Source organism: Schistocerca americana, chromosome 2 (genome assembly GCF_021461395.2).
Source record: "Schistocerca americana isolate TAMUIC-IGC-003095 chromosome 2, iqSchAmer2.1, whole genome shotgun sequence".
Lineage (NCBI taxonomy): Eukaryota > Metazoa > Arthropoda > Insecta > Orthoptera > Acrididae > Schistocerca > Schistocerca americana.
In genome coordinates, this window is record NC_060120.1 from 676,723,804 (window position 1) to 676,743,297 (window position 19,494).

The window sequence follows — 19,494 nt, forward strand, 5'->3', positions numbered from 1 at the left end:
ACACACCCATGCCCACGCGCGTGCGCGCGCGCACACACACACACACACACACACACACACACACACACACACACACACACACTAAATGTTGACTGCTTTGTCATGTAAAACAATGTTGCAGGAAGTGGATTGCTCGTAGTTTGGGGAGAGGGGTGAATGTCAAATATAAGCATATGTATGGGATGACAATTGTAAATCTTCCCTTTCCTCACTATGTTCTGTGGAAGAAGTCTTTTACCTCATCTGTTCAAGAACCAGTATCAGCATTCTTGTTTTCTGTTGGGCTTTAGTTCTAGTAATAAAGGAATCTCATCTGCATTAAGTATTATCAGTTTATATCTTATTTGATAGTTATATATAAAAAACAAAGATGCTGTGACTTACCAAACGAGAAAGTGGTGGTAGACAGACACAATAAAAAACACACAAACACACACACACAAATGTCAAGCTTTCGCAACCCGAGGTTGCTTCATCAGGAAAGAGGGAAGGAGAGGGAAAGACGAAAGGATGTGGGTTTTAAGGGAGAGGGTAAGGGGATTGGAATGACTCCTTACCCTCTCCCTTAAAACCCACATCCTTTCGTCTTTCTCTCTCCTACCCTCTTTTCTGATGAAGCAACCTTGGGTTGCGAAAGCTTGAAATGTGTGTGTGTGTGTGTGTGTGTGTGTGTGTGTGTGTGTGTGTGTGTGTGTGTGTGTGTGTTTTATTGTGTCTATCTACCAGTGCTTTCTTGTTTGGTAAGTCACAGCATCTTTGTTTTTTATATAAATTTTTCCCACGTGGAATGTTTCCCTCTATTATATTATTTGATAGTTATTAATATTTCTAGTATTTTAGCTGTTGTTGAAAACATAAAAATCACATATAAATCACTGTCTACATGAAAAGTGTGGTTGTCTTCAATTTTTGAGGTAATTAACAATTCTGAGAGCAGGTGAATTTTATTTTCTTGTGGATTTTCATTAATTTAAGAAGCATTAGATCTTTCTAGTTATGCTGTTTGCAATCCTGTACTTTTTAAAGAGGCATTTGAAAATATGCACCATTCATTTTTTTCGTGCTTTGCCTTAATGATTAATGTCATCATTTTTAATTGATGTGTTGATGCATCACATCATTTGTGTTATCCTGTTGTTATTTTAGGTCATGCTTCGCTGTATTATAACTGCGCATTGCTTTTTTTACATGTTTTACATAATGTGTAACTTCATTCATATAAAAATGTGACATTCTGTGTAAGGAATAACTGCAAAAAGAACTGCCTCTTTTTGTGTAGTCGAGATAGTGAGAATGTGACTTTTGACAGCAACAGCTGAATTAGCCCCATCCCCAAGACCCAGTTTGCGGCAAGTGACAACGCAATCTGGGTCAAGTCATAGCCAGCATAGCCTCAGCCAGCCCTCTAGTAGCAGCCCTTCGTCAACAACACCAGATACAGAGGGAGGAGGAAATGTCACTTCAGCCCCAACCAGCAGTGAGGTGGATGAAGAACCCCCACCTCCACCTGTTGCTGCTCGGCCAGAACGTACAAAATCTATAGTAAGTATGAGACTTGCACATTGAATCTCTGAGTTTGATTGAAAGAATTTGATAAAGAGGTGGTCAGGGGGAGATCATCTTGGACTAAACTTTTTGTAAATTAAGCAGTTACAATTATATGCATCAACACACGGTGATAAAACTGATATCTGTCTGTATCAAATGTTGCTTCATCTAGTACTAGAGAAGAATGATTTCGAAGATGTGGCCCACCCTTCCCAGTATTCTCTTTGCATTGTTTTTGAACAATTGCTTTTACATCATGGTCATTCTTGTCCCTGCAGCATAGTGACTAGTCTAATGTTTGGGATGAGTGGTTATCTACAGGGTGGCACACGAAATGTGTTTCCATTTTGTTTTTGAATATAAACTTTATTATCAATACAATCTGAAAGGAACATATACTACAATGAACAGCCGTCCATGGAGATTTGTTCTAACTCAGCACATGCTCAATATGTCCACCATTTCGTTTCCTAACTTCCTTCAAATGAGTGCTGAAGTTAGTGATTACCCTACGGCACATGTCTTCCGTAATTTCACTGCAAGCTTGAAGGATAAGTCTTCTGAGCTCCATTAAATCATGTGGCCGTTTCAGGAAAATTTTTTCCTTTATGTACCCCCAAAGAAAAAAGTCACATGGATTGAGGTCTGGACTATTGGAGGGCCAATTTTGTCCGTCACTGAAACGACCTGGAAACCTGAGTGAAATGATCCGCATGTTGAAATGCTTGTGTAAAATCTCCAACACAGTGTTTGCAGTATGTGACCTTGCTCCATCTTGCATGAACCACTGCGTGTTGAAGGGCAAGGCAGTATAAGAAGCTGTGGAATGAAGCTATTGTGAAGCATGCACAAATAACGTTCGCTGTTCACTGTTTCTTCAAAGAAAAAGGGTTGAATAGGTCCGTGACTGGAAATTGCTGCCCACGCTGTAATCCTCGGAGCTTAATGTTGTCGTTCATGAAGCGCTTGTGGGTTTTCAATGGCCCAAAAGTGTACATGTTGTTTGTTAACCACACCGTCTAAATGAAAATGCGCCTCGTCTGAAAACCAAACATTGTTGAGAGTTTCTTCCCTATCCTCCGCCCACTGAGCAAACAGTAGTCTCTGCTGCTTGTGTTCTTCAGTGAGCTTCTGTGCACAGGTCGTCTTGTATGGATACATATGGAGGTCACTTTTAAGAATGCATTGAACGGAGCGTCTGGATATTCCCAGTTGCACTGTTGCCTTTCTACACGATGTCCCGGGACTTCTCTGTACAGTAACTCGTACCGCTTCAATATTCTCCGGCAAACAAACAGGCTTAGGCCGAGGTCGCTTCGCTTCGAATACTGTTCCTTCCTGTACAAATTTATCGTACAACCTGTGGATGGTCTTCTTGGAAGGGACCCATCGTGTGTTAATCTGTTGTCTAAAATGCCTCGGAGTCACAACAAGGCTTTTCATTTAATGAAAAAGTAACACAATTGCCGATCGTTGCTGTGTCGTCAGTCTTGCATTGTCAGCCATTGCTGCTTACTAGTCTCCTAGTGGCAGTATTGTGAATTACACATCATTTCGTAACTCGTTTGTTTTTCCAAGCTCTGCTGGTACTGCTGTAGAGATCCCAGCAGGATATCTAATGTACGTCGTAAATTGTGAAAGAAACAATTGGTAACACATTTCGTGCGCCACCCTGTAGATGTAAGTTTTTCTTGGTTTGCATAAACCATTTGGGGTGAACACCATGATGGTTTTCTAACAAAGCATCAAATGAAGTGTTAAAATGATTGAAACATTGGACTTCTCCTCGGAGCAGTAATATGGAAATATGTCTTGACTATCTTGCTAAGCTATGTATCCACCTCCACACACCCTTTTGTGGCTTACAAAATGCAGATGTAGATGTAGACTAAAGTGTGAGAATTTCTGCCTTCCACTGCCTTAATAGTTGCTGTAAACATAATATGACCTAATGAAAGCATCAGCTACTCCTCCAGAGTTCAGAAACTGAACTTTGAGCAGACACTCTTGACATCACACCATTTTTATAAGTCATATTTTAACTTTTACCATTAATTGACTGAAATCTCTGTTGTAGGTTTTTCTAGGCAGTGAAGGGATAGGGATGATCTGGATGTGTGATTAAATCTTATGTGATTAAACTAAGGAAATTTACACCATTACATAAAGTAATGTAAAAAACTGGTCCATGATTTGTGAGCATGTTCAGTTGTTTTGTCAGTGTACTGCAAATACACATCAGTGGGCATAAATTTGTGTTTACTCTTTCACTTCAGGGACTTAACTTTTCTTTCAGTACAATATCAGTCATATACAACAATAAACAACAATAACCTTTTGAAATCAAGCAACACAGTTCCTTCAGAATATAAGAATTTATTTTCTGCATTATTTTAGTAAATTTTTGTCTCCCCTTAACATTAAAAATGTGCTGACTGCACACAAAACCCACATCATTCGATGAAGTGGGGCATCTCCTGAGACAGTGTTCACCAAATAAAAAAAAACATGACAAAGATCTTTTATTTCTGTAATTTTCCAGGCTCACAAGAACCTTAAACATAAAAAAAATTTGTGACTTTCGTATCCTTCACTGAATATTCTGTCAGAGGGTGCTACCAATTTAATCATAAACTAAGTATCTCATAATTTTTCTCCTGCATTACGTAGTCTGTTAAGCAATGACTTCACTAAAACTAATTTCATAGATTATTTAAGCCCAAAATTATATCAGAAATAGCTATATTCGTATAAATGACCAAATGATTCTGTAGATATTTGTATAATTGCAAAATAACCCTGTAGCTCTTCGAAGTAAAAATCCTAGAAACCCAAAAATCCGGTAAGAATGTAAGGAATACTAAATATTAGGAACCATAGGGAGAATTAAAATTTACCCTTCAGCACAGAAAAGTTGTATGACAATCCGAATCAGTAAACCATTACACGAAGTCAGATAGATACATAACACATATAGCAATAGAGCACAAGATATTGAGATGGTTATCTCACTGTAGAACAAAGCTGTTTCAGTGTATCAGTGAAGGAAATTGTGCGCAGACTATAATACAAACTCTACTTAAGTAAAACTATGCTGTGCTCATTCTTTACTTTGTGGAACACTTTATCGATATAATTTTGGACTTTTTCATGAAAACCCAACAAGCATGATACATAATAAAGAACAACTTCTCATATAAGTAAAAGTAACTGAAAAATCAAAAGATAGTTCTGTAGCTGTAATATGTGCCACAAAACATCATTAGAAGTCACAGAAATTGAACAGATGCACTTGAAAGGGTAGTAGACAGTATCGAATTACTGTAGGCATACTGCAAGGAAAGAAGCAATGGCTACATACATAAAAAGTGGAATAAAATTCCAGGTCATGATCTTTAATGAGTACTCTAGTTATTTTAGTTCTGACAGACTAAAGGCCCACAGCAGAACTTCTTTTTACACTTCACCAGGTAATTAGAGTGGTGCTAATAATGCTTAGTAGAAATAACTAGGAAGTCATTGTGTGTGCCTATTTCAATATTAATTTCATCTTGTATAATACTGATTGCACTGAAAGTACTGGTTGTGGACATTGTCGTCCAACTTTGATTTCTTCGCCATAGTAATATCCCCAACAAAGAGGATGTAGAATAAATTATCAATCTCTGTTGCATTAATTCCAAACGTCTTTCATGAAACAGATGGGAATCCACAGTAAATGGTTTATCTGACTATGATGGTCAAAGGGCAACAATAAACCATTCTCCTCAATCATGCTTAGTTAAAGAAGACAGAAAGTACAGTTACGCACAATCATAAATGCTGACTCAGCTACACCTTTCAGAGATCGTTTTATATATGATCAATGGGAGGAGTTTGCCGGAGTCACACCGGATATGAGAATTAAATGTCTCTCCGAAAATATATTCTTACAATAATATGAATCCAGTTTGCCTTAAAAACTTTCCAGAGATACTGTTACTAAAACATCTAACATGACACTGGAAGACACCAGGCAGAAAATTGGAAATCCCAAGATACTGAAAAGAAACTAAAAGAGTATGAGTACCTTACTAGCCACTCCCATATTTTATTAAAATCTTTGGACTCAAGTATGTGACTTCCAGTTCACACTATTGCTCATAGCAACCAGTTTATTTCAGAATGTAGACAGATGATGACTCCGAAAATCTGTAAGGTTACATAAATGCTTAGCATAATGTAGTAGATAAAAACAGCAGCTGCATATTGCCAAAGGAATGCTGTGGCTTTTTTCCCAAACCAACTACTTTTCTCGTGCCATAATATATTATTTATATATTTCACATGAATTACCTACAGTGCCGCCTCCTGCTGTTAATTTATATCTTGACTTGTTCAGCAGAATGAGATTTATGGAACATGATGTATCATTCAATGAAGATGATAAGCAATAAAAGCCACATAGAAAATCCAACTGTTCCTCCCCCAATCTGTTCTCATCACAGCAAGATTTGTAGCAGCTGCATTTGACCCAGTGAACTCAGACTGGTTACGTGAATTTACTATAGAAGGAATTAATAATCAGCCAGTTATTTTCTGGCATTATAATTAGGTATTCACGGAAAGGTCCATGAATAAGGAAACATTCTACATCTACATCTACATCCATACTCCGCAAGCCACCTGACGGTGTGTGGCAGAGGTTACCCTGAGTACCTCTATCGGTTCTCCCTTCTATTCCAGTCTCGTATTGTTCGTGGAAAGAAGGATTGTTGGTATGCTTCTGTGTGGGCTCTAATCTCTCTGATTTTATCCTCACGGTCTCTTCGCGAGATATACGTAGGAGGGAGCAATATACTGCTTGACTCTTCGGTGAAGGTATGTTCTCGAAACTTTAACAAAAGCTCGTACCGAACTACTGAGCGTCTCTCCTGCAGAGTCTTCCACTGGAGTTTATCTATCATCTCCGTAACGCTTTCGCGATTACTGAATGATCCTGTAACGAAGCGCGCTGCTCTCCATTGGATCTTCTCTATCTCTTCTGTCAACCCTATCTGGTACGGATCCCACACTGCTGAGCAGTATTTAAGCAGTGGGCGAACAAGCGTACTGTAACCTACTTCCTTTGTTTTCGGATTGCATTTCCTTAGGATTCTTCCAATGAATCTCAGTCTGGCATCTGCTTTACCGACGATCAACTTTATATGATCATCCCATTTTAAATCACTCCTAATGCGTACTCCCAAATAATTTATGGAATTAACTGCTTCCAGTTGCTGACCTGCTATTTTGTAGCTAAATGATAAGGGATCTATCTTTCTATGTATTCGCAGCACATTGCACTTGTCTACATTGAGATTCAATTGCCATTCCCTGCACCATGTGTCAATTCGCTGCAGATCCTCCTGCATTTCAGTACAATTTTCCATTGTTACAACCTCTTGATACACCACAGCATCATCTGCAAAAAGCCTCAGTGAACTTCCGATGTCATCCACAAGGTCATTTATGTATATTGTGAATAGCAATGGTCCTATGACACTCCCCTGCAGCACACCTGAAATCACTCTTACTTCGGAAGACTTCTCTCCATTGAGAATGACATGCTGCGTTCTGTTATCTAGGAACTCTTCAATCCAGTCACACAATTGGTCTGATAGTCCATTTGCTCTTACTTTGTTCATTAAATGACTGTGGGGCACTGTATCGATCGCCTTGCGGAAGTCAAGAAACACGGCATCTACCTGCGAACCCGTGTCTATGGCCCTCTGAGTCTCGTGAACGAATAGCGCGAGCTGGGTTTCACACGTCCGTCTTTTGAAACACATGCTGATTCCTACAGAGTAGATTTCTAGACTCCAGAAAAGTCATTATACTTGAACATAATAGTTCTGCACATCTGTTCGACGTCCCTTCTTGAAAAAGGGGGATGACCTGTGCTCTTTTCCATTCCTTTGGAACGCTACGCTCTTCTAGAGACCTACGGTACACTGCTGCAAGAAGGGGGGCAAGTTCCTTCGGGTATTCTGTGTAAAATCGAACTGGTATCCCATCAGGTCCAGCGGCCTGAACTCTTTTGAGCAATTTTAATTGTTTCTCTATCCCTCTGTCGTCTATTTCGATATCTACCATTTTGTCATCTGTACGACAATCTAGAGAAGGAACTACAGTGCATTCGTCCTCTGTGAAACAGCTTTGGAAAAAGACATTTAGTATTTCGACCTTTAGTCTGTCATCCTCTGTTTCAGTACCATTTTGGTCACAGAGTGTCTGGACATTTTGTTTTGATCCACCTACTGTTTTGACATAAGACCAAAATTTCTTAGGATTTTCTGCCAAGTCAGTACATAGAACTTTACTTTCGAATTCATTGAATGCCTCTCGCATAGCCCTCCTCACACTACATTTCGCTTCGCGTAATTTTTGTTTGTCTGCAAGGCTTTGGCTATGTTTATGTTTGCTGCGAAGTTCCCTTTGCTTCCGCAGCAGTTTTCTAACTCGGTTGTTGTACCACGGTGGCTCTTTTCCATCTCTTACGATCTTGCTTGACACATACTCATCTAACACATATTGTACGATGGTTTTGAACTGAACAGAAAAATCTTCCTACCTTTTTTAATATTTCTATTTACGGCTGAAATCATCGATGCTGTAACCACTTTATGATCACTGATTCCCTGTTCTGCGTTAACTGTTTCAAATAGTTCGGGTCTGTTTGTCACCAGAAGGTCTAATATGTTATCGCCACGAGTCGGTTCTCTGTTTAACTGCTCAAGGTAGTTTTCAGATAAAGCACTTAAAAAAATTTCACTGGATTCTTTGTCCCTGCCACCCGTTATGAACGTTTGAGTCTCCCAGTCTATATCCGTCAAATTAAAATCTCCACCCAGAACTATAACATGCTGGGGAAATCTACTCGAAATATTTTCCAAATTATCCTTCAGGTGCTCAGCCACAACAGCTGCTGAGCCAGGGGGCCTATAGAGACAGGCGTATAGAGAACATTAAGTGCTTTTCAACCACCACTGTTTGCAGTTGAATGGCAGCCTTTATTACAGGAAATGGTAGCAACTGGTGAATTTCAGGTGTTATTTCATACCATTAAACCAAATTTGACCATCTATCTACAGTAGACCAAAAATGTCCTGCAAGCATGTCATAACATAGGTAAAACTAGTGAAAGAAAAAATGTATACTAGTGAACTGAAAAAATTAAATACGTTTTATGCCAATTACATGATCACTTCAAAGCACCACAGTTCCCAGCTCAAAGGAAATGTTTTATAGCAAATGTTTACAGGCAAAAATAATTTTTAGAATGGATGTAGGAGAAGACAAGAAGAAAAGCAATGATAGCATCATTGAAGGACCTCGCAAACCATACAAAGCAGTTACTTCTGTTGCAGCATTACTGGAAGAAGCAGATGAAGAGAAATTGTGCTGGGATGGGGCGTTAACAGATTTCCAGATTCCATTGCGAACCTGTAAGCAGCTAGTAAAATAACTTGCACAAGAGAGAAAAACAACAAGTCCTTTGTTTTATATCTTAGTCTGTGCCTGCTACTCACCGCAAGATGTATTTGGGACATTAGTAACTGGAAAAAAAAACCTTTTATCATCAGAGTCAAGCATATCTAAAATATCTCGCATTAACTGTAATAAGTACTTTTTTTTTTTTTTTTTTTTTTTTAAAATCGGGAGATGTGTGGTTTCAACACGCTTAAGTATACCTTCAGTATAATGTAAGCAATTTACATTCATAGGAAACTTATATAAGTTCGACACATTATCTACCAAAGTTTCCTTGTAAAAAACACGAACTTCCAACTTTCCATTAATAACTACAGAATAACCAACAGATGTACAGATCCTGGTGGTGCATCTATGTAACAAAAAGTAGACAGTCTGTCTTGCTGGTGATGGTCCAGAATGAAGACAAGTCGACTTTATGCTCTCCTAGTAACTGAAATATACTTGAAATTTTATTTTCACATTAATATTTTTCAGTTGATTTCACACTTCCCTTCATTTTCACCAACTGCAACAGAGTCGCATATACAGTGATCCAATGCTGTCAAATGTTTTTTATTCCAGTCTTTGACCACTATATCAATTCTTTAGATGATGACCAATTTCAGTCCCTAGTGACTATCCTCAGATCTACAATATACAAAATATATACGCCTAGTGAGCAGTGTGTCTTTCAACATAATACAGCAATACGTATCACAATATACTATCATACAACCAGGAAAATGTACAGATAAAATAAGGTGAAACATACCTTTTTTCACCATGTCCTAAAGTGATAAGGCCATAATGGCATCATCGAAACATATCAATATAATCAGCACAGCATCCTCACATATATCTAAAATAAGGTGTAGAATAGGCAACTGGCTACTGAAGTAGAGTAGCTACCAGAAATCTGATTTGCCTACATCCTCCCTAGATGTCGTGACTGTGGGCATAGATGTAGTCATCATTTCCACAAAAAATATAATCTGATAAAAACACATTAGGTAAAATACATGTAGCAGACTTTTAAAATTGATAACTATCATAGAAACCAATTGAGATACATTAAAAGATGAATACAGTTACCCATTTAAAATTATTAAAAGGAAATATACGAAGAGAACAGGACCGACCCTTTTTATGGTGAATTTACGGTCAACAATTAATATACGTAATACATAGCCTGTAGCAAACTATAAATTGCCTATGAAAGATAAAATGTCTATATGACAGCTGAAAAAAGATCAATGTTCAGCACCCTCTGTTGGGTCGGCCACCAGGATGTAGGCGCGCACTGATCGTAAGAACTTAACCACTAGAGGGCTTTACATACAATGTGGTATATCTCCCACAGAAAACGTTTAAACAACATATTAACAGTCAATAAATAAAATTGTATAGTCTGGTTATACATTCCATGAATAGGTAAGACATAATCAGTTACAGGATTAGAGCGGCTAATGTATGGAAGTAAGGCAAATGCCTACTGTTCTTGACATAAATCATCAAGTAAGGCTAGGTATAAATACGTGAGGCAGATTATATTTTTTGCGTAAATGATGACTACATCCAAGTCCACAGTAGCAACATCTAGGGAGGATGTAGGCAAACAGATTTCTGGTAGCTACTGTACTTCAGTAGCCAGTTGGAATAATGACTGTGTGGACAATGTGGCCTAATCTACACCTTATTTTAGATATATGTGATGATGCAGTGCTCATTATATGTTCCGACGATGCCATTATGGCCTTACCACTTTAGGACATTGTGTAAAAAAAGTTACGTTTTACCTTATTTTATCTGTACATTTTCCTGGTTGTTTGATAGTATACTGTGACACATATTGCTGTATTATGTTGAAAGACACACTGCTCACTAGGTGTATATATTTTGTATATTGCAGATCAGGGGGTGGTCATTACGGACTGTAACCAGTCATCGTCTAAAGAATTGATATTGTGATCAAAGACTGGAATAAAAAACATTTGACTTCTCTTCGTGGCTTGCTGAAGTTGTACTGCTTCCAGACACATTCACTTTTTGTCAGTTTATTCCTAGAAAGCCAGTTGTGATGATGGCTGTTCAACCAGAAAATATTGATGGAACTCGTCCTTCTTGTATCCTCTGTCATTTGAGATTGACAGTTAAAATGTGCCCTGTTTTAGCACAATGGTAGCATGTTGTTCAAACAATACTTTCCATTAGCAAATGTTTGCGACAAATCTGTAACAGCACGCCAAAGTCAGTATTACTATCCTTTGTCAAAACAGTTATGTTCAGGACAAACATTCTACAGCCAGCTTTGTACTAATCTTGTCAACTATGTTGTTGAATTAAGAAGCGAGTGGCCTTGGCACTCTATACAGAAATGCTGTAAAAAACCGACAAATGTGGTGCAGTGGCAACAAATGGCAAACCACAAATTTATCATCATTTACTTAAATGGTGTGCAGGCACAAAATCCTTTCTGGGTATTGCAGTGAGCCAGTGATTTCTCAGCTTCTTGCATCTGGAACATTGGAACATGTACACTTTAATTTCTTCTTGTGATTTACAATTTCCTTGGCAATAGGGAACACAGCACTTCTGTCCCAGGCTTTAAACAAGAACTACGGGTGTATACTGTATAAAATAAACAAATTTCAAGTGGCACACATTTTCCACACAACACACTCATGACCTGAAACTTCATGTAACAAACGGTCCTTAGCTAGTGAAGTCATGCTCCAAAATGGTCGCTGTGTGTAGGCCTGTGTATTTAGGTGGTGTTGCTTCAGCCATGGTTCATGGTATGAATATTCCTTGCCTTAAATTTGCATGCTAGCCCATGAGAAGCTCCACAAAAGCCATGGCTGGGAAAACTTTCTGTGAACACATTTGGTACAAGGTTTGTTTCAAATAGGTTTTAACCAAGGTCTTACTTTCCTCTGAACAGAACAGTTCAGAAGCCTTTAATAGGGATCAATAGCATAACTTTCTGCAATAAAGTACATATAGGGTTAATTATAACCTTATGAAAATAATTAATTGCTATTCACCATGTAGAGCAGACTTTGAGTCACAGAGAGGCACAATGAAATAAACTCACACACACACACACACACACACACACACACACACAAACACACACACACACACACACAAAACCACTGTCTCTGGCCATTGTGCCCGGATCCGGATTCTACGTACGTGATTCTACTTACTACACTCCATATAATATAGATTTAGTATTTACTTTAAATACTATACTAAATATAGGATGTCTTCTTGCATATAGGATGTCTGCTTACATATAGGATGTCCACTTACATATAGGATGTCCACTTACATATAGGATGTCCACTTACATATAGGATGTCTACTTACATATAGGATTGTCGCACACGCTGATGATTTGGTGACACTAATCAGCCAACCGAGAAGAAAGAAAATGCACAATATACCCATAACATGGCCTAATTAATTTGATCCATGGGGATGAGAGATAAGAGAACAAGCACTATTTTGCACCATGTAAGTCTTTACAAACAGTGTGCTGTGGCTACATCACAGCACCACATGTTCTTTGTGTAAACACAGTGTAACAATTGCGATGTCTGGCTTTGAACTATCTTGCAGTCATTTTTCTTGTAATCCCTACTGATTGGAATGTAATTGTTCTTTGCACATAAAGTGCTCTTGAATTTTTCTGACCGAATTATTGTGGTTGAAAGTGACACACATGCCACATTGAACTGGTGTTGCCAGTTGCTTTTGTTTTCGTATTCTGATTTGTATTGTATTGTGTTGTGGGCTATGCATCCACTTAAACTACAATGCACTAGTGAAATAGCATCATACACCTTCTCTTTCCCTTCTCCTTGTGTTTCACGTTCTTGCATAACTTGTTGGTATGGTGGCTGTATATCTACAAAACACTATTACAGTGTTTGGTAAGCACTAGCTACTAATTTCCTGTTGCAGTATAGGGATGGAGAATTCTTTTGCAGACCTTAATACAAATAGTATTGTTTGCTCCTTGCATTCACATCTCTGTTCCTGTTTGCAGAAATTTGTCAACTTATCACCAATAGCAAGGGGAAAGAAAGAAAACACAGTCCTGAGCTTATTTCACAACTCGCCAATAACTAATCTGAAACTGTGCTTCTGTCCTGCGAATATGATAATGTAAGAAGATTGATTTTCCAGTCTGCCAAAATTAATACAAAATCCGTGCTAGAAGATTACAGTGCAAATTGGTGGTACCCTGCACAAGTAGAAAGGTGAAACAGCAAACCATACATATTACGTGTGTGTCAACCATAACCAGGAATCCTAACTGTATGCTGTCTAATCAACCCAGTTAAATGTAAACCCTCTAACAGATTACACAAAATTGCCTATGATGTGAAGCATATACTGGAGACTTATTAAATCTAAGTAAATCTAAATAAATTATGATGGAAACAAAGGAATAGCAGTCTATAACATTGCAACTTTTCTTCTTCTTTTGCCATTTGTTAATCTCTCTTTCCATCACAGCTCTCCTGAACAACTACATATGATAAGACTCCACAAAAAGGCTCTTCTGATTTCCCACTTAGTTTGAATGGAAATATGTTAATCAAGCCCTGTCTTTTTTCCTAATACATTGGTATATTGTTTCAATAAATTCATTAAATTGTCCCTGAATTGAGTGTGCTGACTGAAATCTTCTACCAGCTTCATATCAGTTGCCTTCTTTAAATGTGTAATGGCTTTATACACCACACAATAGCTAGAATTCTGTGTAGCTTGGGATTTCCAGCTGTTTTAGCTCTTCATTGAGCTACTTTTCAGAGAAACAACCTTTTCATTAATTTTCCATTATAGTATTGAACCAAGTGTTCAGTGGATGAAACCCTAATTTCTATATCAGCTAGTTGTATGGTTCCCTCTGCAAGGATTTGTTTATATTTTAAGTTGCCTCATTGTGATCTTCAGCTCGGAATAGTCTGCAAACCCCCAGCTTGTTAAATATTCTTCTTATCTGTAGAATAACTTCATAAAACCCAGGACTTGGAAACTCCAATCTTTTAAGGCTTTTGTTGCACCTTTAAATTCAACACATATTATAAGTATCGTATTACACTTTTTGAAAACATACGTATATACATTATTGATATAAACTTACGGTCATTGGTATGACTGGCCGGCACAGAAGACTCTTTGCTACCTTTGACTACTTTGCCCGTAAAGACTCCATGTATGTCTTCAACTCCCTTGGAATGGCATGGAGACCAGGCTGAATATCTCGTGCTAATAATAAAATACGCAGAACAGGACTTGTCCTGTAATAAATCTTCTTACATAATAATTAAAACTTTATATCCTGAACGATTATCCTGCATAACAAAAATGCATATAATTCCACTAAGAAAGCTTGTTTATTTATATTCAAAAGTAGTAAGAGATTTCACTTTGACTCAACAAAATTATTTATTTCCAAACTTTGGTTACAAAATATCTGGAACATCTCGTACCCTCATAACAAATTTGAATGCCACGTTTGCTCATTTGCCTGTTCATGGCTGTTTGGTCATTCTTTCATGGGTCCTTTGTATCCAGAACCATATTGTTGCTCCCTTCTGATTTGCTGTGTCGAGCTGTTGCCTTGATCATAGTTGCAGCACCCTTATGTTGGTCTTTCTGATTGTAATTTGCAGCCCCTCCATGCCATGCATCATAGACACTTTCCTATGCCACTCTGCCACTTTACAACTGGCCGTGGTTCCCATTGTCAAACTGGATGTGCTGCTCCTGCACTTGGTGTTCTTGCATTAAATCAGAATAGTCCAGCATGATTAGTAATTGTTTCACATTGGAGTCAGGAAGGGCCAACCTTATCTCCATAATGTCAGTCAGCAGTTTGTGATAAAATTCTTAGTAGTCTGCCTGAGCTATTATTCTGTCTCCGTATTTGATTTTGTTCAAATACTTCTCAAAACATCTATGCAGACTGTCATACTGAATCTGCTATTGTAAGGTTCTTGATTTGAAACTCCAGTGTGAAGATGTATCTGAGACCCCTTGCAATGAATACTTCACCAGAAACCACTGCATGAAGTCATTGTAGTGTAAATAACTTTCTGCAGCTTCAATAGCCTACAGACTGGGACCACTCTCTGCACATGGCTAGCTAGAAAGGGGATCTTTGAATGTTATTCCAGCTATTGGGAAGGATACCTCAGAATGATTCTAAAAACACAACTGGTTGTGTGTCCTGCCGTGTTGTTCTTAAGATACTTCATGATGATGCCTTGGCCTGCTGTCCTCCACTACAAACACAGGTGCCAGCTGCTCAGGCCTTGTTACTATACAATATTGCATTTGTGGCTTGGTAGCAGTTTGGTTTATTTCATCCTTTAGCCTACCAATCTCTGCATGCAGATAGGTGACAATTTCATAACCTAAATGTGAATTTTAAGCATAGTGTTTTACAACAAGAGGAGCTATAAGATGTATGGCAAGCTGCTGCATTTGCTTAAAAAGTCATTGACTCTGAATTGCGAAATTCTTAAATCTTCTCATTTCATTTCTAGGTCCTCAGTAGTGGCAGAAGTTTCTTCAAATTGACTCTTTAACTTCGTTTCACATTGTGAGTTGGTGCTCACAGCTCAAATTAGCCAACTGTGAGTCAGACCGCAAGTGTCACTGATGCTGCATAGCTCAGACATTTCCACACTATATTAAGTTTTTAGTTCAGAAATACGTTTTGATTATACTTTGTCTATCTGTTTTTTGGTTTACTTCTTTTGAATGATTGTCCACAGTTCCCTATTTTGTTCTTATCACCATTGTTAAATTTCAGCAGCTTCTCCCCCCCTCAAGATATCGAATTTTTGTCCTATCACTCTATTCATAGTGTACCCCTCTCATGGTGGCTGCAGAAACAGAACTTATTTTCTGGACTGTATATTATTGCTCAGCCTTTAATTTTGTGGAAATGGAATTTATTTCCTCTGTAAAATGGTTTTGTTCATAAGTCACTGACCCTAACTTTTTGAATCACTGTTTAACCTGCTCTGCCAATATCTTGATCTTTTCTGTAAAGTCTGTAAATTGCCTGGTTGCTGCAATGGCAGTTTTACCTAGTCAGTATCGATCTTCAGGTAAGTAAGATTCTCTCACTGTGATTTATATATAATACTTCCTGCCAAAGCTGTTCTACTATCTATCTATGGCATTCATGTAATGAAATGCATTTTTTTTTTTTTATTTATGCTCCAAGACAAGAAAATTGAGAAAAATGTCATATATTATTTTTTGAAAATTTATCGGATCCAACTTTCTGTCTAATCATGGGAAGATCTGTTACTCCTAACTTATATCACAGTCCATTCTTTATGTTAATGTGGTGTTTAAATAATGTATATATAACACACATTTAAAATTGTCATATAAAATACTGCAAGGTTCCTTTTTTTACAATGTATTTGAAATTCAGTGCACTACTTCTCAGTGCAGTTCATGTGCTCACAAAAATTGCAGTAAAACGGTTTTTCTCTCATTCTGGGTGTGGTAATAGAAAGGCCTGATTGCACCTGCAGTCTAGTGTATCTGCTTATCAGTGTCTCAGCACATTAACTATACAGTAAATTGTTAGCTTTACTGCTTTCACTATCTATTTTTGTCATGCCTCCTATTTCTGATCTTGGCAAAAATTGATAAATGCTTACGAGAATGAGAACACCATTGGAGAATGAGATGCATAAGTAGTAGTTCCAGTAAATAACGCTGAAAATTACAGTAAACTCAGCAGAAAGATTTCTGTTTCTGCCTCTAGTAGTGTGGATATGCGTGCTATCACAGTGTGTTTGAAATTTACTTGTACTTAGAAAAGTGGATCTGAGTTCTTTACTTTCAGTTCATAATGTGCTGAATCAGTGTGTGTACGACTCTGTTGCAGATTATTTTTTGGTTGAAATAAGTTTTCTATAGTGTTACGTTTCTAACAGATATTAAGGTTCTGATAAAGAATAAGGTATTAAAACTTAACAATTGAAATTATTGTTAGAAATGAGTGCAGTTTTAGATTTGGTTGCCTTACTTTCATCATTGTGGACCAGTGGGCAGTTATGGGCTGTCACCATCTAATCTCTGAGGTGTGCCAGTCACGTAAGAGATAATAAACATATCATCCCTTAAGTGTAATTAGAACTGTCTGATGTACATATTTATGCTGTGCTGTATACCACCGAGTTAACTGTTTGCAATTTCAGTACACCAAACCAATAGAAGAGGAAACAACAACAGCCCCAGCAGCTACAACAACAGCGACTACAACCACATCGGTGGCTGCTGCACCGCGCACAACAAATGGCACACTGGACAAGAATAGGAATAACAACGTCAGTGTAGGTGCTGGTGTAGATGCAAGGACACCTAGTGATAAAGCGCGTAAGAAAAAAATGAGTGATGAAGAAATACTTGAAAAACTGAGAACTATAGTCAGTGTTGGTGATCCCAATAGGAAGTATACAAAGATGGAGAAGATTGGGCAAGGGTAAGTAATTTCATTGTTATTGCTGAACACAGACAGGTTATTTAAACAGAATTTTTTTTTTCAGATTTTGTGCAGGAATACATATCTGCTACAGTTTAAATAATTCTAAACTGCCATAAAATTTACTTAAGATTTGGTAAATGATGTTAGAATTATACATTTACTCACATAAAAATTTATAATAAATTAAATTCTGTGTTTCATTTTTCTCTCGTATTTTAGATATCTCAGAGTTTTGTCTTTACCTGAAGTTTAAGTGATTTCTTACCTTTACTTAATCACAGATCTGTTTTTTCTTACAACATTTAATGTAGCTTGAACATTTGCTGATTACCACACTCATTTTAGTGCATCAGGGACGGTGTACACTGCTATTGAGACTTCCACGGGGATGGAGGTAGCTATCAAGCAGATGAACCTATCACAACAACCCAAGAAAGAGCTTATCATTAATGAAATATTGGTGATGCGAGAAAACAAACATCCCAATGTTGTTAATTACCTGGACAGTTATCTAGTTGGGGAAGAGCTTTGGGTGAGTTTGATTGTAATTGTGATCTGCACTCGGATTTCAGTGACTGAGACAAAAAGAAGAGAGATTTTTTGATGATGCTGTAGCTAAGTAAGAATTCAAAGGATATCTTGGATTGATATTGGTACAATTTGAAAAATTGTTGAAAATGTGCCATTCATTATAGGTTTGTCCCATCGCATTTGCTTATTTAGTTCTTTTTTGCCTTTCTTTGAATATCAGTCTATAGCACTTTGAAGTAAGATCTGGGGAGCACAACAAGTATTTCATGATTGATTTGGCAGATTTTCTGTTAACCATATTATCAGCATCAGGCATAATCTGCTTTTGTCAGTTTATTTATTTATATATTTATTTTTAAGTCACCAGCCTTCTGAATGGTTTGAAGCTGCCTGCCATGAATTCCTCTCCTGTTCCAATTGTTCAGAGTAGCACCTGCAACCTACAAACTCAGTTATTTGCTAGATGTATTCCAGTCTGTCTTCTTCCACAGTTTTTGCTCTCTGCAGTCCCTTCTAGTACCATGGAAGTCATTCCCTGATGTCTCAACAGATGTCCTATCGTCCTGTCCGTTATTCTTGCCAGTGTTTTCCACATATTCCTTTTCTCTCCAATTCTGCACAGAACCACCTCGTTGCTCACTATATCAGTCCACCTAATTTTCAACATTCATCTGTAGCACCACATCTCAAATGCTTTGATTCTCTTCTGTTCCAGGTTTCCCACAGTCCATTTTTCACTACTATACAATGCTGTGCTCCAAACGTACATTCTCAGAAATTTCTTCCTCAAAGTAAGGACAATGTTTGATACTAGTTGGCTTATATCTACTTTTGATGTCCTCCTTGCTCCATCAGACATTGGTTATTTTGCTGCCTAGGTAGCAGAATTCCTTAACTTAATCTACTTCATGACAATTGATCCTAATGTTAATTTTCTCGCTGTACTCATTTCTGCTACTTCTCATTACTTTCGTCTTTCTTCGATTTACTTTCAGTCCATATTCCATACACATAAGACTGTTCAATCCATTCATTACATCATTTAATTCTTCTTTACTTTCATTCAGGGGAGCAGTGTCACTAGTGAATTGTATCATTGATATCCTTTCACGTAGAATTTTAATTCCACTCCTGAACTTTTCTTTGATTTCCATCATTGCATCTTCGATGTACGGATTGAACAGTAGGGGCAAAAGACTACATCCCTGTCTTATAACCTTTTTAATCTGAGCACTTTGTTCTTGGTCGTCCACTATTATTATTCCCTATTGGCTCTTGTACATATCGTATATTACCCATCTCTCTCTGTAGCTTACACCTATTTTTATCAGAATTTCGAACATCTTGCACCATTTTACATTGTCAAACTCTTTTTCAAGGTCAAAAAA

General features: G+C 37.7%; 1 protein-coding gene across 1 annotated transcript in view; it reads left to right on the forward strand.

The window, feature by feature from the left end:
* Positions 1 to 19,494, forward strand: part of LOC124594939 (serine/threonine-protein kinase Pak) — a 133,121-nt gene that overhangs the window by 76,666 nt on the left and 36,961 nt on the right. Inside the window, exons 4-6 of the mRNA XM_047133441.1 lie at positions 1,310 to 1,542; positions 17,289 to 17,572; positions 17,921 to 18,107. Coding sequence (XP_046989397.1) covers positions 1,310 to 1,542; positions 17,289 to 17,572; positions 17,921 to 18,107 — 704 coding nt within the window. The remainder of the gene's footprint in view (positions 1 to 1,309; positions 1,543 to 17,288; positions 17,573 to 17,920; positions 18,108 to 19,494) is intronic.